The sequence below is a fragment of the Felis catus genome, chromosome F1 (genome assembly GCF_018350175.1).
Source record: "Felis catus isolate Fca126 chromosome F1, F.catus_Fca126_mat1.0, whole genome shotgun sequence".
Lineage (NCBI taxonomy): Eukaryota > Metazoa > Chordata > Mammalia > Carnivora > Felidae > Felis > Felis catus.
The window spans coordinates 40,447,811-40,469,234 of NC_058384.1; the positions used below are offsets into that span (position 1 = coordinate 40,447,811).

At 56.7% G+C, this 21,424-nt stretch overlaps 2 protein-coding genes across 2 annotated transcripts in view; one reads left to right on the plus strand and one right to left on the minus strand.

Annotated features, from left to right (window-relative positions):
- Positions 1-257: 257 nt before the first annotated feature.
- SHISA4 (shisa family member 4) lies at positions 258-3,615 on the plus strand. Its single transcript, XM_023248026.2, has 5 exons — positions 258-488; positions 788-956; positions 1,766-1,899; positions 2,725-2,889; positions 3,114-3,615. The coding sequence occupies exons 1-5, from the start codon at positions 416-418 to the stop codon at positions 3,158-3,160; spliced, it is 588 nt and encodes a 195-aa protein (XP_023103794.1). The 5' UTR covers positions 258-415; the 3' UTR covers positions 3,161-3,615.
- A 4,788-nt stretch (positions 3,616-8,403) lies between these two features.
- The window catches only part of LMOD1 (leiomodin 1), a 41,517-nt gene continuing 28,496 nt past the window's right edge, over positions 8,404-21,424 (minus strand). Inside the window, exons 2-3 of the mRNA XM_006942858.5 lie at positions 10,180-11,643; positions 8,404-9,176 (exon numbers count right to left, since the gene is read on the minus strand). Of these exons, the coding sequence (XP_006942920.2) occupies positions 9,150-9,176; positions 10,180-11,643 (1,491 nt within the window). The 3' untranslated portion in view covers positions 8,404-9,149. The remainder of the gene's footprint in view (positions 9,177-10,179; positions 11,644-21,424) is intronic.

The window sequence follows — 21,424 nt, forward strand, 5'->3', positions numbered from 1 at the left end:
GTCCGGGATACTGATTGGGCCCAGGCGAGGGGCGGGCCCAGGGCACGGAGAGGCCTCCCTGGCCGCAGTGTCCAGCGGCCAGCTGTGGCCACGGTGGCTCTGGCGGGAGGAGCCACCTTGGAGCCGGGGGCGGGGCGCAGGGCAGTACCGGGCTGGGTGAGGGGCGCCCCGCTCCTGTGCCCGGGCCGGGTGGGCGTCGCCGGTGGGTGGCCCCCTGGGCCGGGCGCGGAGCGTGGGGGGGGGCGGTGGGGGGGGCAGGGTTACCGCGGCCCGGGCCTTAGTCCCGCCCTCGCAGGAGGCGGGAGAGGAAACCGAGCCTGGCGGCGGGTTGGGCCCCGCAGCAGCTCCCGCCGGCCGGCTTCGTCCTGCGCTCCCTGCTCCCGGCGGCCGGGCCCGGCCGCGCCCAACCCCCGCCATGCGGCCCCCGGGGCTCTGCGGGGCCGCGCCGCTGGCCGCGGCCGCCCTCCTGGTGCTGGGGGCGCCCCTGGGTAAGGGGGTGCGCCGCGGGGTGGGCGCGGGGCTCCCCTGGGTGCTGCCGGTGCGCAGGGAGCGGGAGGAGACACGGCCGGGAGGCTGGGCCACGGGCCGCTGACCCGGAGCGCGGGGTCAGCTCCGTAGAGAGGCCGCCGGGGCTCAGGGGCGGAGCGCCTCAGGGTGGCGACCAGGGGCAGCCCCCGCGTCCCGGGAGCCGGCGGGCTGGGAGCCTCGGGGAGCGGGGTAAGGGCGGACGGAAAGCTGGCCTGGTGGCCTGGTGGCCATGTCCCCCCTACCCCCGACCTGCCCGCAGCGCTGGCCGGCGAGGACTGCCTGTGGTACCTGGACCGGAATGGCTCCTGGCATCCAGGCTTTAACTGCGAGTTCACCTTCTGCTGCGGGACCTGCTACCATCGGTACTGCTGCAGAGACCTGACCTTGCTCATCACCGAGAGGCAGCAGAAGCACTGCCTGGCCTTCAGGTGGGCTCGCGTCCCCTCCATCCTCCTCTCAGGAGGCCTGCCTGGGCCTCCCCTGCTCCCCCCGACCGCCTCCTGCCCCTCTCCATGTCCACCTCCACAGCCTCAGCCCAAGCCCAGGACTCGGCTTGGGGACAAAGCTGGATGTTAGTGCTGGGGCCTGGGAGGTCCAGGAAAGGCGCATTAGCAACCCCCTCGGGCTTGGTGGAGAGTGTGTGCAGGGTCAAAACCCAGACCGGGGTGCGGCTTTGTGGAAGAAGCCCTGGCAAGAAGGCAGGAGTCTTGGGTTTGATTCCCAGGTCCAGTTCTCAGGCGTGTGCTCTTGGGGAAGACTCATCCTCTCATGGGTCATTATTTCCTCTTCATAAAATGAGGGGGTTGCCAAAATTAGTGATTTTCAAACTTCTTTTTGAAGGGGACTGCTAATATACAAAAGGCGTAAGGAGACTGTGATGGGGAGGGGGGGTTAAAAAAAAAAAAAGGGCTCTAGATTATTTCTAAGGTGCCTTTCAATGCTAACATGTTCCAAGCCTAACCAATTGAGTTGTAGAGGCAGGAGTGAGGAAGTGGGGTGCGCACTACAACTCCCGGCATGCCTCACACTAGCCAGCCAGGCAGCATGGCCTTCTGGGAAATGGAGGTCCCCTAAGATCTCCTCCACAGGGACTGGGCAGAGCCCCTCAAGGAACCCCAAATCTCAGCTTGCTGTGGCCCCCTGCTGGCCAGGAGTTGGAGCACAGTTTTATGGCACCATAATGAGGACTCCCTCCTATGAGTGTTGGAAGGTGAGGGGACCTGTTCTTTGTCTAAAGTCCCAAGACCATAGCAGGCATCGCCTCCGCCGTGATCCTCTTTGTGGCTGTGGTTGCCACCACCATCTGCTGCTTCCTCTGTTCCTGCTGCTACCTGTACCGCCGGCGCCAGCATCTGCAGAGCCCATTTGAAGGTATGTGCAGGGTTGGGCGCGACGAACCTGGGATAGACCGAGCTGAGCCGAACCCCACGACGGGCCCCGGAGAGTTCAAGGATGTGTGAATTGCACAGTAGGGCGTGCTTCTGCAGACACACACCGGCCAGCATGTAACCCCGGAAATAACGTTCCAGGGCCGTGTATGCGAACATCGGACTGCGTGTACACGCACCTGCATGCGTGTGAATGTTGAGATGTGCACGGCATGCCGTCTGCCAGCAGTGGTGTGTGTGCAGTGGGCACCTGCATGCACATGACTCTCGGAAAGCGCAGGAGGTGGGGTCTATGGTGGTGAGCACTAACTGGGTGTGCTCCAGTGTACAATGGAATGTGTGCCTGAGTGCTGGCACATGACTGCGGATCCGCCCAAACCCGATGGACACGGGACGCCTGACCCTGCATGAGGGAATCAGTGTGGGGGGGAGGGGCTGGAGGAGGGACCCCTCCCCCCTTTGGTGGCAGCTCTGCTAGCTTACAAGATACCAGCCCCGGGAGCTGCCCCCCTCCTTACCTAAGTGGGACATTCCCCGGGCTGTGTTCTCTGGCTTGTGAGGCCTCTGAACCTGCCGAGGGGTGCAGACCTGCTAAACACACACTGACCCGCTGGGACCACGTGCACGGCTCCCTGTTCAATTCTGCCAAGCAAGGTCTGGGAGGCAAAGGCAGCAGGTGGCCAGCCCAGAACCTGCCAACACAGAGAGCAGGGGCCCAGTGGTGCCTACCTCGGTTTCTTGGGCAGGAGAAGGAGGCTTCCTCCCGTGCAGGTGGAGCTCTGAATGCTGATCCTTATCCCCCACCTAGGCCAGGAGATTCCAATGACAGGCATCCCAGTGCAGCCAGTGTACCCATACCCCCAGGACCCCAAAGCTGGCCCTGCACCCCCACAGCCTGGCTACATGTACCCTCCTAGCGGTCCTCCCCAGTATCCACTCTACCCGGCTGGGCCCCCTATCTACAACCCTGCAGGTAAGTGAGCAGTCTGGAGCCACTTGCTCCTGCCTGCCCCCTGCCCCTGTGCTGGGACCTCCCCTGCCCCTGTCTCCCCCTGAGTCCCTCTTCCAGACTTCTACCTCAGCTGGAAACATCCAGGCTACCTCTTCTGCATGGATCCTTCATGCCTCTGGGATTGGGGGTCACTTCACGTCCTCCTGTGCCACCCCTGACCCTCACCCTGTCTCCTTGGCTTTCAGCTCCTCCCCCCTATATGCCACCACAGCCCTCCTACCCAGGAGCCTGAGGAACCAGCTGTGTCTCTGCTGCCCCTTCAGTGATGCCCCTCTCCTGTATCTGCATCTGGCCCTGGGGGCGGGCAGGGGTCCTCTATTCACCAGGCCCCAGAAAAAGCCAAACCCTGGGTCTTACTGGTGATGGAGCCCCAGGGAAGTAGACCAGGAGCTGAGCTGGAACTTGGCCATGAACAAGGGGTGGGTGGGGAGGGCTTAGAATCGGGGGACTCTTTTTACCTGGGGCAAGAGAAGGACATGAAAGCCTGGGTCAAAGCCCCTGCTTTCTCAGAGTCCTTCTACTCTCAAGATCCCAGCCAGGAAGGCTGGGACCTGTCCTGTTCGCTCACTGTGGGCTGGGGCAGGGTGGGGAGTGGGCTCCATCAGCAGTGGGCAGAAGCCCTGCCCCTGGCTGCCCCACTGGCCCGGACTCCAACATGCTGGATTAAAGCTGTAAAGCTGTAACTCATATCGGTTGCCTCATTGGGTCCCTGCACACCTTCCAGGAGCTCTGCCTTCAGCTGGGCCCTGAGTGCTGCCGGTACCACATCCTTCGAGCAGGAAGGGCAGGTGCCAGGGCTGGAGCCCAGCACCACCCTTACCCCCCTTGCACAAGCAGAACCACCCCAGGCTAAGGGCTCCTTGAGCTGGTTCCCAAGCCAGTGAGATGGATCTTGCCACAACGGGCAAGAGGGTGCCCGTTTGCATTACAGAGATTCCCCACTAGGGGTCAGGAGCCTGTGACATAGGGCACTGCAAATTGTACAAAGGCAGCTCCCCCTTTTCCAGCACACTTAGCTTTACACGTGGGTCCTGCCACTGGCTGACCTTGGGTGTGTCTCTGAAGGTCTCCAAGTCCCAGTTTTCTCAGTGATACGATGGGGATAATGCCTCAGGGCTGTCATGAGGGTAAAATATGTACATGAAACTGTGACCTCCGTCCTTCCTCATCAGAGAGGTTCTAGCACTAGAAGCCAAGTGGAGAGGCTGGGCCACCCAAGAGGCTGGTGCAAGGTGCTTCTGTCAGCTGCCTTGGATCATCAGGGGACCCTAAGACATCACGTCCCCCACTGAGCCAGGCAGCTGCCCCCACCCTTGGAGATGCGTGTGCATCTAGCTAGACCCTATCCCTTGCCTTGTTCCCTGAGGACCCGGTCCTTGTGATCGCAGGACTTGTCTGGTGACAGATCCAGGAAAGGAAATTTTATAGTTTTTAATTCAAGTGGGAAAAGTGCCAGCTCAGCTTGGCAACAGCACCACCAACCAAGCGTCTCCTTTCCCCAACACCCATATGCTCAACGCCTCCTTCCCTCACCCTCCAAGGTCCTCCAGCCCTGCAGCCTTGTCTTCCAGCTAGGTCCTGCATATGGCCATTGTGCTAACCATGCCCTCTGGCGCCCTCAGGAAGGCTCTTGTCACCCAGGCTGGAGGTGGGGAGCTCCTGGGTCAGCATCAGAAACAACTATGGAGAGAGGTCTGTCCGTGGATTTACAGTCTCCTCCCTTCCTGGTGAAATCTTCAGGGGGTCCAAGAGTCTGCCCCAGGAACTGACTGAGACAGAAAGAGAAAGCTAATGCTGGTGGGGACAGAGCTGGGGCTACAACTGCAAATCTACCCTCTCTCTGAGGATGGGGAAAAAAGGTGGGAGCTGGGGTTACAGAGTATCCTGGCTTCCAGTCTGCAAATTCTGCCTTCATTCACACTTTAGGAGAGAGGGTCATCAAGGTTTAGAACCCAATCTCCTTTCCCTCTCTCCCTCTCTCCCCCTCCCCACCCCCCTTCCTCCTGAAGCTGAGAGGTGGAGGAGATTGGCAGGACAAGGTTTCTGAGTTTCCCTAAGAAAAGAGGTGTAAATGAATGCACAGCCATGCCAGTCAGAATTAATTATCCTTAAGTCCACAATCTGGGGCCAATTAAAACTTGCTTTGTCGTCTGGGATGGAAGGCAGTTTCATCCCAGTCATAGCTGCCTCCCAGAAGGGTAGAATCTCCCCTCCCCAACATTTCCAGTCAATTAACTGCAAAGCACTGAGAATTCTAAGGAAAAGGGGGAAACTATGGCAGAATGGGGCTTTCACATGCCCCGAGCAGAGAGGAGGCCCCTCTCACATTCTCTAGTTCTGTAAATAGGGAACCCTCTGGAATCTCTCCCCAAGCTCTACATGTATGACCCCATCTCATCTGCTCATTCCCAGGGACATGGGGCCTGCAGGAGCACAGAGCTGTAGCTGTCCCTCCTATCACCTTGTTCAGCAGCCAGCACCCCTGGAAACCAGACAGGCACCCTACAAGGGGAGCAAGATACAGGGCAGGAGGAGCAGTGACCCTCCATGATTGGGGTCTCCAACGGTGTAAATGGGGTCCTGCAGGGCTGTGAGGGCACACTGAGGACCCTAAGGGGGGAGGTCTGGGAGGCACAGATGGAGGAGTGCTCTACACACAAGCCAGGGCACCTCTTGGCCACCTGTTCAGGCAGGGGAGAGGGGTGGCTGCGCTCAAAGGGGGAAGGCAGCAGTTCAGATGCAGGGAGAGAGCTAGGGCAGAGGGGAATGGGAATACAATGGGGGCCTGAGGGAGGAAAGGTTAGCAAGAAAGGGGAGCACTGCTGGGGGGGAGAGGTATAGAATGGAGGCAGCTGGAAAACAGACACCTCAGGCAAGGAGTGAGGAAGGGTAGGTGTGATAAAGGAAGAGGAGGATGCACAGGGCGGGGACGAGGACGGGGGCTGGATGTGTGTGGGGGCATGGGGGGGGGGGGGACTCACCAGGCCTGGACTCCAGGCCAGCAGCCTGCCCCCCTCACCACAGATGGCGCAAGCCCTAGCTGGGCCTCAGGCCTTGAGGCCAGTCCGTGGAGGAGTGGGGAGCTGCAGGTGGGCCCGGTGGGGTAGGCAACACATGACACTCCAGGCTTGGCGAGCATGGTGATCCAGAAGCCCCACTAGGTGGGTGACCCGTGTCCAAATCTAATGCTTCTTCAAGAAGGCTGCATGAGTGGCCATGCGCCCAACTCACAGCGCCTGGGACTGGAGCCCCTCGCTCACACGCCTGTGGAGCTCCTGCGACAGAGAGTGGGGTATCTCAGCTGCCCCAGCCCCCGCCATCCCGCCCACGGCCAGTGGCCGGCGCCAGGGCCCGGGTCCGAGGCCTGCGGGGGCGGGGCCGGAAGGTGGGAAGAAGGTGCGACAGTGGGTGTGGGCGGGCCCAGGGGGCGGAGAGCCCGATGCGGAGACGCCCTCCGTTGCCTGGCGGGAGACACGGGATGTGGCTCCGGGAACCGATGGGGCCGGTAGGGTGAGGCGGCGCGGAGGAAATGGCGGAGGGAAGCCCCTCGGCTCAGGTGGGTAGGACGAACCCGGCGACGAGAGACGTGGGTTTGAATACGGATGTGTCAACTTGTTCAAGTCATTTGCTGCCTTTGACTCTCATTATCTTCCCTGTAAAAGGCGGGCGAGGGACGGGATAGATCCTGTCCGGCTCTTGCATCCTGGGTTTCATGAAGGGAAATCCTAGCAGACGGGCGCCAGCGGAGGCGAATGGGGCAAGTGGGCGGCGATGGGTGCGCGACTCGGCAGAAACGCGGCCCCCAGAGAGGCCGGTTTCTCACATTCAGCCTATCCATGAGCACACATGGCCGCTCGCTGCCAGGCGCTCCCCGGGTCCCTCCCAGGCGGCCGGAAGGCGCGACCCAGGCCACTGACCTGGCGCTGCGTCCAGTCTACCCACCTTCCCTGCCCTCCAGCGCAGCTCCGGCGCGCCCCTGGCGCCGCGGGAGAACCGGGACGCGGCCTGCCGGCAGGTGGCGCTGCGCTCCCGCATCAGGTTCTAAGGCATCAGAGGACGAATGACCTCACCAGCCCCGGCTCTACCCACCCCTCCGGAAGAGAGGAAGAGGGCAGAGAGCGGCGCTAATCCCTTGTTGTGTGTGGACAGAAAGTGTGTGTGTGTGTGTGTGTGTGTGTGTGTGTGTGTGCGCGCGCGCGCGCTTAGTCTGGCTAAATCTTGCTTGGTAGAAAGGGCTTCCTAAGGTGACAGTTTCTGTTGGAACCTTAAGACTTGGAGATCCGTCGTTCCGGTTTGGTTAGGCTTTCAGTGCTTTCCTGAGGCACCACGACCAGTCTCATTTCAGTAAGGGGATGAGGGGGACCTGTTATCAGATGTAGCTCTACGAGCGGGAACTCGACCTGAGCTCTGTTTTTATTAGCTGTGTGATCATGGACCCGTAAGTTAACCTCTCTGGGCTGAACTTATCTGCAAAATGGAGATAATATTGGCATCCACCTCACAGAATTGAAAGAGTACCTGAAGCATCTTGCTAAAGCCTAGCAACCACAGACACAGGGTAAATGGAAGCCCTGGCTGCACTTGGCTCCAGGTAACACCCTTTGTGGGCCAGGAGGCGTCAAGCAGGGTTCTGTCTCCCCTCTCCTGGGCCCAGCCCTTGGGGCAGACAGGCGAGTGGGTGGAGGGAAAGGGCCACAGAGAAACCTGGGATCCAAGCTTTTTGCTCCCAGGACTAGCCTGCCTCTCATTTGGTCAGACCTATCACGGCAATCCTCCTTCCTAGCAGGGACACCCCTTCCTTCCCCCCGAAGATGGTGAAACTGCTGTGCTCCCTGCTCTTGAGGCAAAACCTGGAGACAAAAACTACCAGTGACCTAGACCCAAGGTGGCAGTCCCACGGTGCCAAGGGGTGCTGGTACGGTTAAGCCGCTCAAATCAGAAGGATGCTTTTGATGCACACCTGATGGAGGGCATGGGGGCACCGTTAGGTCAGGAGAGAGCCTGCAGCTAGAGCAGGGGGGTGGTGCTCCCCAAATGGTCATTCACTTCTCTGCTCAGGGATGGCTGCCTTCCTGGGCTTGTGACTGCTGTGGGGAGCTGGCCCCAAGCCCACAGTTAGGAAGAGTCATGGAATGAGCATCCCCTGAACATGCCTAATATAGCCATCCCAGGGCCCTGTGCTCCACTCTGCCCCATCACCCCCAAAAGCGGCTCTGGCTAATGACTCCAGGCAGCAAGAATGGTCAGGAGCAGACCCTGGCTAAGGTCTAGTTTCCTTGGCCTGGTCCACTAGGTCAGTGGGGAGCCCTCTACTCAGGGCCGAGGTTTTCCCTTGCACTGGACTTTCTGCAGATACGAACTTGTTATGTGGTCGACCCAAGATGGCATGGCAGGGAACCTGAGTGTCTAGAGTCCTCCACGGGGCCAGAGTGAGCATCAGCACCCTCAGTACGGTACAGAGGTGGGGCACAGTCATTCACAACTAAAGGCTTGTATATATTATCAAAATCTTATGGAAAAACAGATACACAGCTATTTATACAACAGCAGGTGGGTGTGAGGGAAACGTCTGCTTTGGCATCAAACCTTCAGGACCAGCTGCCGTCTGTCCCTCTCCTCCCAGCTGGAGCCCACTCCCCACCAGGCACTTTCCATCCAGGCCAGCTGTCCCTGCCATGTCCTCTGATTAGCCCAGGAGGGGTTTCAGGATGTCCTTAGCCCCTCCTCCTTCTCCCCTTGGGCCCTCATGCCCTCTCAATCTTCTGCCATTGCCCCACACAGAGGGCCACGGGCCCAGCAGCTTTGCCCCAAGGGCTCCTCAGAGGCCTGAATCCTGGCCCTGGAGGGCAGTGGGGCTGGGCTGGTTACGTGGTCCTGGTGGGACATCTTTCCTGAATCACAGGCCTTTTGCAACTTGACAGCTGCTTGGGCCCCAGGCATGCCATCTTCTCAATGACACGCTAAAAGGACTCTTCTTGTCCAGAAACCTCAGTTCCAGGTATGAAAGAAATTTTTGGAGAGCCTCAGAGACAAGAAAAGGAAAGTGAGAAGAGATCAGGCATCCTTCCTTGAACGTGGCCAGGCCTCTTGCTCTCCCACGGCAGAGTGGGGACATCCACAGCAGGTCAGCCAGGGTGGGGTGGGCGGGGTCTGTGCGGGCCTGGGAGGCAAGGCCTGGGCAGTCATGGCATTGGCAGACAGTGCCCCCCGGCAGTCTGGTCCTACTGAAGCAGTTTGGGCACCTCCACCTGTTAGGGCAAAGCAGAGACAGTTTAGAGAAAGGAGTCCAGCAAAGGGGTCTCTGCAATTCAATGCACCTCCCGTTCGTACACCTCAGTGTATGTTTGTGAAATGAGTAAATGAGGTATTGACACAGAGGAAGCATTTTTCCTTCTCTTTAAAAGCTGGATGTCATCAAATGACCACGAGAATTACGCCTGAGCTTGTCTTTTATGTCATGGTGCCTAGCCCCAAATGATGTTGTGGGGGTAGGGTTAGCTGCCACCACCATCCAGTGAGACGGGCAGGTGACCATGGACTCTGTCACCAAAGATGGGGGGGAGGCAGAAGTTTGAGAAGAGGGGTCTCTAGGGATGGCTCCTGTGTCTGTGGCACTGATTAGTCACCGGGAGATCCCCCTGAGGGCTGAATCTCCCAAAGACCTTTGGGATAAACAGATCTGTAGGACTAGGCTGGTCCTGAGAGGGAATTAGTAAAAGGGAGATGGTTTTTGCTTTAGGAATGGGGGAGAGAAGACATGGTCGGGCCAGAGATGGAACTACGATGTAGAGGATCTTTCTCCATTTCTGGGAGAAACTGGTTTAGCTGCAGGGTGGAGAAGTTGAGGCACGGAGTGAGAGGCTCAAGGAAGCTCCTTAGAGGAAGGAGAGAGTCCTCTCCCCCTGTGGGGATCAGGTGTGGCCTGCCCAGAGGCAGGGGGATGGATGGCATGGCCAGAAGCGCCCTACGGACAAGCAGTCTGTATACATGGCTCCTCCCACAGCCCCCCCTTCCGGCTCGCCCTCTCCTCCAGCCCCACTGCCCCCACCCCGTGCCCCCTCTCCTCCAGCCCTACTGCCCTGCCCCCTTTCCTCCAGCCCTGCTGCCCCCCCATCCGCCCCCTCTCCTCCAGCCCTGCTGGCTTCCCACTCTCCTCCAACCCTGCTGCCCCATCCCCTGCCCCCTCTCCTCCAACCCTGCTGCCCGCCCCCCCCCTTCCAGCCCTGCTGGCCCCTGCCCACAACTACTTAACTTCTTGAGCTGCTTGAGGTTGCTGGAGCGAATAGCAGCCAGTAGCTGGTCACGGGAGTTCTTCTCCTGGGCGGGGAGGACTTTGTCTCCCATCTTCCTCTGGGTAGCTGGTGACAAGGAGTTCTTCAGGTTCTCCATGATGAGGGGTGGGGCCAAGGGAGGTGGAGGCGGAGGTGGAGCGGCTGGAGCGCCCCCTTTCTTGGGCGAGTTCTTGGGCGAGGCCTTTGGAGATGGCTGGGGGGAGGGTTTGGGGGAGCCCTTGGCCAGCGCCCCTGACTTGGGCACCTCCAGCAGATCCTTCTTCTCCCCGCTGGCCTCCTGCGCCTGCCGTTGCTCCTGGAGCCGCTTTTGTCGCTGTTTGTCCATGTTGCGGCTGAGCAGGTTGGTGACCGTCATGCGGGGCCCAGCCAGCTCGAAATGGTAGCCCAGCTTGAGCAGGGTGGTGTTCTCCTTGAGCAGCTTGGCGATCTCCATCTCCGTCTTGCCGCCGCAGATGTGCCTCTGGTTGTGGAAGCGGAGCTCGGTCAGCGTGTTGTTCTGGAGGAGGGCCCGGAAGATGGCCAGGATGCCTTTGCCCGTGATGTGGTTAGAGTCCAGGTTCAGACTGGTGATGGTCTTGTTGGCCTTGAGCATGATGGCGATGGCGAAGGCCACGTGGTCATCGGCGCGCGTGTTGGCCAGGGCAAACACCTTGACCACAGTGTTGAACTCCAGAGCCTCGGTGAACCGGACCAAGATCTCATTCGTGATACAGTCTGAGTTGTTGACGTTCACCTCGGTCATCTCTGGGTCATTGTTCTTCACTCTCTCCAGAGGCTCATCAAATATGCTGGGGGCCGCTTCCTCCTCCGCCTTGGCAGGCCCTTCCGAGGGCTTGGTGGGGCTAGCGGGGGCCTGTTTCTCCAGGGCTTGGGTCTTGTTCTCTTCTTTGGGCTCCTTTTTATTTACGGACTCCTCTTTTTTCACTTTTTCATTCTCCCTTTTTGCATCCGTGTTCCCGCTTCCTCTTTTCACCTTCTCATCCTCCTTCCTGGCGTCCACGGTCCTCCTCTCCCCTTTTCCCTTCCCGTCATCCTCTCTCTTACTCATCTCCTTCTCCTCTTTCTTCTTGTCTTTGTCTCTGCTTGGCCCCGTGCTCCTGTCACTGCCTTTCTTCTCTTCTTCCCTCCTTGGGGCTGCTGCCCTCTCCTCTCCCCTCCCCTCCTTCCCTGCCTCCTTTCTGTCCACCGCAGCCCTGACCCGACCCTTGTCAATACCCCTGATAAGCTTCTCCTCCTTGGGCTTCTCTCCACTTTTGCCATCGGCTTCATCTTTGTCTCTTGAGAAGCTTTTCTTTAAACCACCCCTCTTTGGCTCCTTCCCCAGGTCTGAGTCCTGTCTGGGGCCCAGGGTTTTTTTGCTGGCATCTCTGCCCCTTTCCTCTCCATTCTTGGCATCTGTCTTGGGCTCCACTTGCTTGTTTTCCTAAAAATTCAGAAAAGAAAAATAAACATGAAGAGCTGGCTACAGAGGGAGAGGAATGAGTATGGAGACAAGCACGGGGAGCATTTATATAACTGCCCTGGAGCCTCCAAAGGACTGTGTCCACTGAGAACACCATAAGCTGTCGCGGTGATTCAAGCTGTCACGGGTGATTTAGAAGGAATGCTTCCAGGGGTGCCTGGGTGGCTCAGTCGGTTAAATGACCGACTCTTGATTTCGGGTCAGGTCATGATCTCCAGGTCATGATCTCATGGTGGTGAGGTGAGGTGAGGTGAGGTGAGACAGAGCCCCGCGTTGGGCTTTGCCTGGGTGTTGAGCCTGCTTAAGATTCTCTCCCTCCCCCTCCCCCTGCCCCTCCACAACTTGTGCGCGCACACACTCTGTCTCTGAAAAAAAAATTGAACAAAAAAAAAAAAGAAGGAATGCCTTGCTGAGCCATGTTGGAACCCAAGGTAAAAGGAAAAATCACTAATACTGGTCCTGTCTTTATTTCAAGTTGTGCATTTTTGGTTGTCATAGGTATTTTTGGCGTTAAATTTGATTTTTAAAAATATCAGTTATCTTGATGACCGAGCTTTTTGGTGCCCCTTGCACTGTGTTCTAGGCAAGTGCCTTGCACACCTCACCCTAGTGCTCACCCCGCTTCCAAAGGGTAGTAGGTCAGTGGTCTTCAGACACTGGGATTTTACAGCTAATACCTTTCTAAAGGAACAAAACAAAGTTAAAGGGACCAACATAGGGCTGCTAACATTTTATTTTACCAATTAAAGATATTTGGGGGGGGGGCTAGGTGGCTCCGTCAGTTGAGCATCTGACTCTTGATTTCATCTCAGGTCATGATCCCAGGGTCATGGGATTGAGCCCTGTGTTGGGCTCTGTGCCGAGTGTGGAGCCTGCTTGGGATTCTCTCTCTCTCTCTCCCTTCGCCCCTCTTCTCTGCTCTCTCTCTCTCAAAACAGGATATCTATAAATCGTATCTACTATCATCGTCTCATTCAAATAGGAAGGAGCTCACAGTAAAGAAGTAAGGTAGGGGCGCCTGGGTGGCTCAGTCACTTGAGTGGCTGACCTGATTTTGGCTCAGGTCATGATCTCACAGTTTGTGAGATCGAGCCCCGCATCAGTCTCTGTGCTTGCAGCTCGGAGCCTGCTTGGGATTCTCTCTCTCCCTCTCTCTCTACCCCTCCCCGGCTCATTCTCTCTCTCTCTGTCTTTCAAAATAAATAAACAGTAAAAAAAAAAAAAAAGAAGAAGTAAGGTAGATATAATAGAATAAAGGACACACCTTTACATCAAATATGTGTAGCTTTTTGAAAAGCCCACAATATTGTTCTCATTTTTTATTTTTTCAACTTTTTTTTGGGGGGGGGGGGACAGAGAGAGACAGAGCATGAACGGGGGAGGGGCAGAGAGAGAGGGAGACACAGAATCGGAAACAGGCTCCAGGCTCCGAGCCATCAGCCCAGAGCCCGACGCGGGGCTCGAACTCACGGACCGCGAGATCGTGACCTGGCTGAAGTCGGACGCTTAACCGACTGCGCCACCCAGGCGCCCCTGTTCTCATTTTTTAGTAGAAACTTTGCTAAGGGTCAGCACCTCTCTGGGAGGAGCCCTAGAGTCCACTGAGTGAGCTGACCTCAGGAGGACTCTGCCAGATTCAGGATCTAGGATTCTGTGACTCCACTTTGACCACACAGACACTGAGAAGTTGTTCAGGGAGGCCTTGGAAGGGAGTCAGCTGAGATGTGCTAAAGGCTTGAATTTTACATGCAACGTGGACCACCCTGTACTTCCATGAGGCCCTGTTTCTTCCTCCACGAAGTTCCATGAAGTGTGAGCCTTATTTTGAAATACTTGCTTCCTACCCCCATCAGAAGAGCCAAAGGAGCATCAGGATTGCCTAAGATTAGATATTAGATTTACCTGCCCAACTGTGATAGAGACCCCAGAGCGACTGGGACCTCAAGGAATGTCCTTCCCTAAAGGTTTTTGTTTGTTTGTTTAAGCTTATTTATTTATGGCGGCGGAGGGTGGGGGGGGGGGGTGTTGGGCAGGGAGAGAAGGAGAGAGAATCCCAGCAGGCTGTCAGCACACAAACCCGACGTGGGGCTCGATCCCACAAACTGAAATTAAGACCTGAGCTGAAATCAAGAGTTGGCTGCTTAATGGACAACCGACTGAGCCACCCAGGTGCCCGCCACCTCCCCAAAGTTTTTTTTTTTAAGAAGAGACTATGGCCTGATTATTAGAAAGGTTTTCTGTTTTTCAAGAGTGCCTGATTGGCATGTTGGAAGAGGAGGAGGAGGAAGGAAAAGCAACCCTGGATGGCACTGGTCCTCCCTCCCTCCCTCCCACCCAGCCCTTCCTCACTCCCACCCCCCACCCTGCCCTGACAGGACGGAATGGAGAACTGGTTGGTCCTATGGAAACAGTTTGTACCTGCACCACAAACACATGCCAGCGGGGACCAGCCCCGGGGTTTATTTAGCAGCAAAAGTCCTTGGCTCCTCTGCTAGAATCACAACAGGCAGCCAAGGGGCACGAGGCCTGGTGAGGCAGGGCTGAGGAATGTGCCCCTTCCCTCCTCCTGCCCTAGGGGGCAGCAGCACTGGGGGACTCACTGGTGCTTTCATGGTGGAGCAGGGTCCGCAGAGGGCTCTCTCACACTTCCTCTGGCCCCCACTGAACTAGATCTGACCCTTCGGATTACCCTGGATTACCCTTTCAGGGCGGGGAGCAGAAGTGATGGTGACTTTACTGTACCTTGACTTCAAAGGAGGAGGAAGCTCTCGGGAGTATGCAAAGAGGATGCAAATGAGGAAATCCAGTGGATCAGCCCCTTTAGGACACTCCTAACATCTGCCCACAGCTCAGCCAGGAAATTCCAGCCCATCCCCTCTCAGAGTGGTTTCGTCACAAATTCCATCCTGAGCGTGGAGGTGAGAGCTGGGTGCCACAGCCTCTCCAGCAGAGTCCAGCCCAGGCTCCAGAGGTCAGGCCCCCAAGGCGGGGAATCCTGCCCTCCCCTTCCAAAACGCGCACCCTTCGGGATTTCTCAGTACCCACGGTGCGCTGCCCAGCTGCCCTCTGCATAGTTCCCACACCGATCACAGGCCTCACTTAGAGGGAAACTGGGGAGCCAGAGGAGAGGGATGGTAACTTAACCAGCAAGTTCAGGAAAAACTGGGTTCCAGATCTGACTGTCACCAGCAGCGGCCAAGTCAGTGTAACCTTTTCTGACCTTGTCCATTAGGGGCAAAGGCATTTCCCTCCACCTGCCCGGCAGCGCTCCGGGTGCCTGGCCGCCCCTGCTGCCCCCAGAACCTGCTCCACAGCTGTCTGCTCTCCCGATCAAACCCGTCCCACACTCAGACCAGGGCTCCCATTCGGAACCTTCCCCTGCTTTCCCATCAGGACTCCTTTCCCAACATTTTAACCCTCTCCCTGCCCTGACACCCCAGCCCTTGACCTCTCCCCTTGATCTTCATCCAGGACTGCTCCCCACTGCCTCCTAGGTACTCTCCCTACACTGGGGCCCCGGTTGGCTTGGAGCTGCCGAGTGTCTGTTCTTGAGGAGGTGCTCCAGCGCTTTAAAAAGAACCTAACGAAAGCCAGGCAGGGCGGGGGAGGGGAGCTGATTAATCATGGGTTTCCTCCAAATAGCCAGGAATGAGCGGGGCTGGGGCTTGTTGCTGCTCGTAGCCCTGAGAGCTCAGACGTTGCCTTAAAAGGAGAAGGAGCCCAGCGTCCTCCCAGGGCTGGGATTTCTGTTGAGCGAACTCCTCAGCACAAAACAGAGCTGCCTCCTTCTTGCTTATCTGAAAGGGAGTCCAAGCCAACTTCTTTTGCTTCGAGAACTGGTGGCACATCCTGGTGACCTCTGGAGGTTATTTTTGCTTGTCCTCCTGTCTCTAGGCCTCACTCCACTATTCATCCCTTGTAGCAAGAGGGGTTTAGGTTAGCTATAACAAAGAACTTCTATAAAGCAAAGGTCCACAGGCTTCTAGATGAGAGACCTAAGCAGCAAAAGTTGTTCTTCCCTTTGGGAAAAGCTTTAGGGTTAGGGGAAGCCCACAGGGGTGGTTTGGGAATCCATCACGGAGGCAGAGGAATGGAGGAGATGACCTCTGAAAACCTCTAACAACCTGTGAAACGATGCAGGGACCTAGTAATCAGGCTCAGAGGGAAGAAGCAGGTCCTTTCCCCCATCTGCTCCAGACCTATGGCCTCATGGCGTTGCTCTGTCACTTGGGTTAGGATCCAAGAAGCCAAATGCCTTTGATAGGTTCAGATGGCAGAACACAGCATCTCTTCCCTTACCGTGGGCCTTTGGATACTACTTCTAGAAGTCTTGTCTGATTGAACAGAGAAGAGAACATTTTACCACTTTTCATTGCCCAAGAGGGAGAGGAGAAGAATTGTCTCTCCAGAAGTTTCTAGAAAATGAGAACTTGCTGAGGGAAGGCCAAACCCCCTGGATGTGCTGCCCTCAGCCCTCAGGCCACAGTTGCCTAATACCTCACGTAGACCACCACCAAGGTCCTCTCCTCCCTATGACCCGTCACCTGCAGAGTAATCCCGCCAGAGGCCTATGCAAGGCAAAGAGTCTGCAGACCTCCCCAGAGGACAGCACCAAGATGAGATGGAACCTGGGGAAAATTTTTGTAACAGGAAATGGAGGAGGTGGGTCTGTCAAGCTCACTCCAGCCACTTGCCTAGGAGGGGGCAGAGCCAAGGAGGGCAGGGGTGACTGGCAATGGCTGTGCCCTTCACATGGGATCCACCGTCATGGATTCGGGTACATTTGTTCCATCCCCAAAGCAAGTCCGAGGGGATGTCAACTCAGATGGTTCAAGACCGGTCTTTTGCTAGGTTCCCCCGGGGCTTGCCTGGTGAGACAGACAGCCATTAGACTTTCTGTCTAGAGACCTCCACATGCACCAGCTCAAGCTCCAGGCTAGGGGCAGGGACTCCAGGCTCTGCAACTCTGCTCTCAGTGGACTGTCTCCCAAGCCTTAGCTGAAGTCCTGAAGGCACTGACAGCCTCAGGGCCCAAGCTCATTAGAAGCCAGCATTTTTAGCTTGGCTCTGGCCTGCTTCTTGTTTCTTGTGGATCAGGTTATATTTAGTAGGAAAACATCAGGGGACTCTGTGGCATCCCCCAGTCCTCCCAGTGCTCCAACCCCTCACCACGTCTCCTTCCTGGTCCTGCACCAATGCTCTCCGCCAGCCCCCAGCATGTCTCAGAGCCCACGATCATGTTCCCCTGCTTCTCCCATGGAAGCTGGCCCAGCAGAAGGCTGGAGCCCTGGCCCTACTCTCTCCAGCCACCTGGAGACCCAATGTCAGACACCACAGCTGCCAGGGTCTTCTGTCTGCAAGGGAGGGCAGGGAGGAGCCAGCCATAGGCTGGAAGGCGTGCCCAAGGTCCTCCAGGGGAAGAGCACCCTTACACAGCTGGTGTGAAGGTCAGGGCTGCTAGCAGGGCCTGGGGCTTGTGAGGACCAAGGAAATTCACTCCCTACAACCTCATGCCTCATTCTACATGGAATGCCAACTCTTTTTTCCACCAAGAAGAATAATTCTAGATTCTCCTGATCAGAAGTTTCAGGAGGACCGGGGCACCCGGGTGGCTCAGTCAGTTAAGCATCCGACTTCAGCTCAGGTCATGATCTTGCAGTTTGTGAGTTCGAGCCCTGCTTTGGGCTCTGTGCTGACAGCTTGGAGCCTGGAGTCTGCTTCTGATTCTGTGTCTCCCTATCTCTCTGCTCCTCCCCTGTTCACACACTGTCTGTCTGTCTCTCTCTCTCTCTCTCTCTCTCTCTCTCTCTCTCTCTCAAAAATAAACATTAAAAAACAAAAAGAAGTTTCAGGAGGACCAACTGCCTTTTGGGAAAAGTAGATTCCCAGAACTGGCGTTCATGGGGAGGGCCAGCAAGGCCAACTTCCCTTGGTGGTCTGTGGGGCAGGAGTCCTCCACTGAGACTTAGCCCAGCTTGTTACACGGAGCTTAAGATTTTTTTTTTCTTTTTTTTCAGTAGGCTCTGTGCCCAACATGGGACTTGAACATGTGACTCCAAGGTCAAGAGTTGCATGCTCTATGGACTAAGACAGCCAGGTGCCCCTGATCTTTTTTTTTTTTTTTTTTTTTGTAATTGAAGTGTAGTTGACATACGATGTTACATTAGTTTCAGATATACACATAGTGATTTGACAATTCTATACATTATACAGTAGAGCTTCAGATGTTGAAACACCTGATACTGTCCCTAGAAAGCTATAGGTTCCCTCCAGAGCTGTCAGGAAAACGGGGATTGTTCTGGAAATGTCCTCCCTCTGGTGGCATGGGGATTCATTGGCTCTGCAGGCAGCTGGCCCTCGTGCCAATCCCAGTTCTGCCCTCGACTAGCTGTGTGATCTTGGGCAGGCTGCACACCTCCTCTGAACCTGTCGTCTCATATGCAGAATGGAACCGACCAACCTGGAGCTCGTCGTTAGGTTGCAAGTGGTTGTAAGGAGACTTACACCAAGGTCCTGACACCAAGAAGGGCTTGAACAGGAGATAAGCTGCCACGAAGCTGAGCCCTCCCTTCAGAAAAGTGCTGAGGCCATTGGCAGGCAGGAGGGTTTGCCCCGCTCCCACCTGAGGCCCCCGCCCCCTGGCTTAGTATCGCAGTATTATTTGGAAGTGTGAAATCCAGTGCTCGCCCCGCGGTCGATGCAACTGCAGTTTGTATTTCCCCGTGAACAATGACACGACCACGTCCCAAACCCTGGAAAGCTGCCTGGGGAGCTAGAAGCCGGGAAGGGACCAGGTTGCTTTGGGAATTCTCCGTCACCCTCTCCGCCCAGTCCCATGGTGACAGAGGCAGGGGTGGAGTGCGACAGGAGCAGGTATCACCCACCCCCCAACAGCGCTAGGGTTCTATGAATGGTGGGGTCTGTGCAGGCCTGGGGGTACAAAGAGATGCCTGCTCTCTAGGGCCAGCACCCTCCCCCCCCAAATCCTCCTGTGACCCTACTCATTCATCCACTGTGGCTTCATTCATCGGGAGGTGTATATCAACCCCATCCTGGGGACATAGTGCTGCATAAGGCAGGCCCGCCCTCACAGCTTTGGGGGCATGGCAGGCAGGGGGACAAGTTGACATCAAGGTACGTGGCAGACGGTGCTGAGGCGGTGGCCCTGCTGCCTGAGAGTTACTGTTTCATCTGACAGCGTCCCTTCATGCCGGCCAGAGAATCACTGCGGCCTCCCGAAAAGGCCTGGCAGCCTGTCTCTCAACCATTTCCCACACTGAAGTTCCTTGACTCCTTGGCTCAGGGACGAGGCCTTGGTATCTCCCAGAAACCCCCCCTTTTTGGTTATCCCAGCCCTGCCCATTTTCAGATCATCCTGGGTCGGCTTCCCCTGTTTCACAGCCCGCCCCCCGCCCCCCACCCCCGGTGTGGGGAAATGTTGTCTCCACGGGCCCTTGCAGGGTCCTGAGCAGCCCCCTTCTCATCCTTTGTAGCTATGGAGGGACTTATGGGGAAACTGAGATCACAAAGGATGGGCTCAAGAAGGAGGAAGGCAATGGGGAATGGAGGCGGAAAAGGGCTTTAACCTCGCCCCCTTGGATTCACATTTCTGGGAACATACTTCATGGGGCATTCAAGGGCTTACACACAGAGACCCATGGGTACACTCAGCTCCTGTCCGTGACTGGCGTATAGCTGATCCCCTAAGAAACAGGGGATCAAAATGAGATTCCTAATTTTGGGGTGGGGGCTGTATCATCTGGTGTGTGGACTGCAAAAGTGCCTCCTCACCGTACCTCCTGAGACTGGGAGGACTGCGTACCTGGAGCCCCCAGCCTGTGAGCAAGGAGGGAGGGAGGATGAGGAGGCCTGGCACGGGGGCCTGCACATCGCAGGTGCCTCTGTAAATGCTTGTTGGGCATGCCGACAAAGTACACCAGCCCCAAATAATTTGCATGGGTAACCTCAGAAATGGGCAGGTGTCAGGCCTGGAGAGACCCCCCCCACCCCAGGTAGCCCTGGTAGGGCCCCTTGAAACCAGGGACCAGCAGCTGTCCCAGCCTTCTGCTCCCAGCCGGAAGTCCTGTGGGTTGACAGTGTGAGAGCCTATCCACACCTAATAAATATGACAAGCAATGTTGGAGGCTTGTGTCCCCTTGTCCCCCAAGAGAACGTGGGCCAAAGAAAGCCTCCAAACCGACCAGGGCTCCAGAGGGGTCATCTAGGGCACCCCCTGGGGGAATGTGTGCACCTGGTAAGCTCTGAGCAGAGAAGCCAAGGCTCATGCAGTCACAGAGCTAAGAAAAGCTGTGTCCCTGCAAGCATCCCAGACGCCCCTTGCTGCCCTGTCCCCTCTCTGTTTGGTCTCTCTGGCCTCCCTGTGCTCTCCAGGACTAGCCTGCTGTGAGCATGTGAATCAACTCTTGGGGTGGTGGGCAGGCTCCAGCCCCGTGGTGGGATGTTCGTAGTTCGTTGGGCCTAAGGTCTGGGAATGGCACCAATCTTTCTAGGGAAGGGCAAGGCCAACTCAGGCTGACCCTTTACCCAGTGAAGAAACTACATGGGAACGCTGGAGGAGCTCCTTTCATGGTTTTGAGCCCCATATTTCTAAACGGCACGTTCCCCAGCCCTGGCTGCCAGCCCACTGGAGAAGCCAAGTTCAATCTTCTTCCCCAAGTCCTCAGTCCACAACAGCTTTCTACTACGTTTCCTCTCCAGCAAAACAATTGCCAAATCAATGAGGGTTCATCGAGGTGCCGTTGGCTGTGCTTCGCGTGGAGTTAGCAGCTCCTGCAGCCCCGTGCTGGCTCTGCAGGGTGGTTACTGCCATCATCCCTGTGTCACAGAAGAAGAAACGGAAGCCCAGATCATGCAGCTATTACGTGAGGAAGCAAGGACTCAGGTTCTGGAGTCCGGACTGTTTACCTCTTTGTTACACTGTCTTGCGTGAGTGGGCCGCATGCCAAGCCGGTCTTTGACTTAAATGCCTGGTACAGAGATAGGCTCTCCACCCCCTGGCCGCCCAACCCTGAAAGAAGAATGTTTTAGTGTTTGCAAGGTGGGAGATGCCGTGCTAAGTGCCTCACGCAAGCCACTCATCTCATTCACTCCTCTGCGCTGCCACCAGAGGAGGGCCCGGCACGGAGAGGTTCCAACCTCCCTGGGAGGAAGCTTGGAAGAGGGCTGGCAGGGGTGGGGGACCTCGTGCTGCTGGCTGGTAGCGGCCAGGGTGACCTTCGCTTGTGTCTTCTTTTCCCACTGTTCCCTATAAGCTTGTATCATGGTCTTAACGACCATCACATTATGATGGCATCTTAGAGATAAGCCACAGAAAAGTCAGAATTCTGGACAATGTGCTCAGGGGCAGTCATGGCATCTGGGAGTCGGTGGAAACATTTTCGGCATCCTGCAGATGGTGTCATTCTTAAACAAGTCACATCAGTAGTAAGGGCGAGGACTGGATTTCAAGCTCAGATCTCTTGGGTTCTAAAGATCGTGCTCTTGTCTACTATGCTACGCTCACTCCCCACCATCAGACCCTAAGGAAGGAATGCCGGGTTCTGCCAGGCACTCTTGGCAAAGCACACAACACGGACCCGACGCTTGCCACCTGGGCGTCTGATCACTCGGTCATACGCTTGAGGGGTGACAGCTCTGCCAGATGCTGGGCTCAGCTCTGGGGAGACAGAAATGGATGGCCATGGGTCTCCGCAGAGCCGGGAGAGGCACCTGGCGTCCCCTT

Bases quoted from the DNA above. Each gene is read 5' to 3' on its own strand.
- SHISA4 (XM_023248026.2), top strand. From the start codon at position 416: ATGCGGCCCCCGGGGCTCTGCGGGGCCGCGCCGCTGGCCGCGGCCGCC. The intron at 957-1,765 runs GTGGGCTCGCGT...CTTTGTCTAAAG, and splicing joins AAGCACTGCCTGGCCTTCAG to TCCCAAGACCATAGCAGGCA. The intron at 2,890-3,113 runs GTAAGTGAGCAG...CTTGGCTTTCAG, and splicing joins CCCTATCTACAACCCTGCAG to CTCCTCCCCCCTATATGCCA.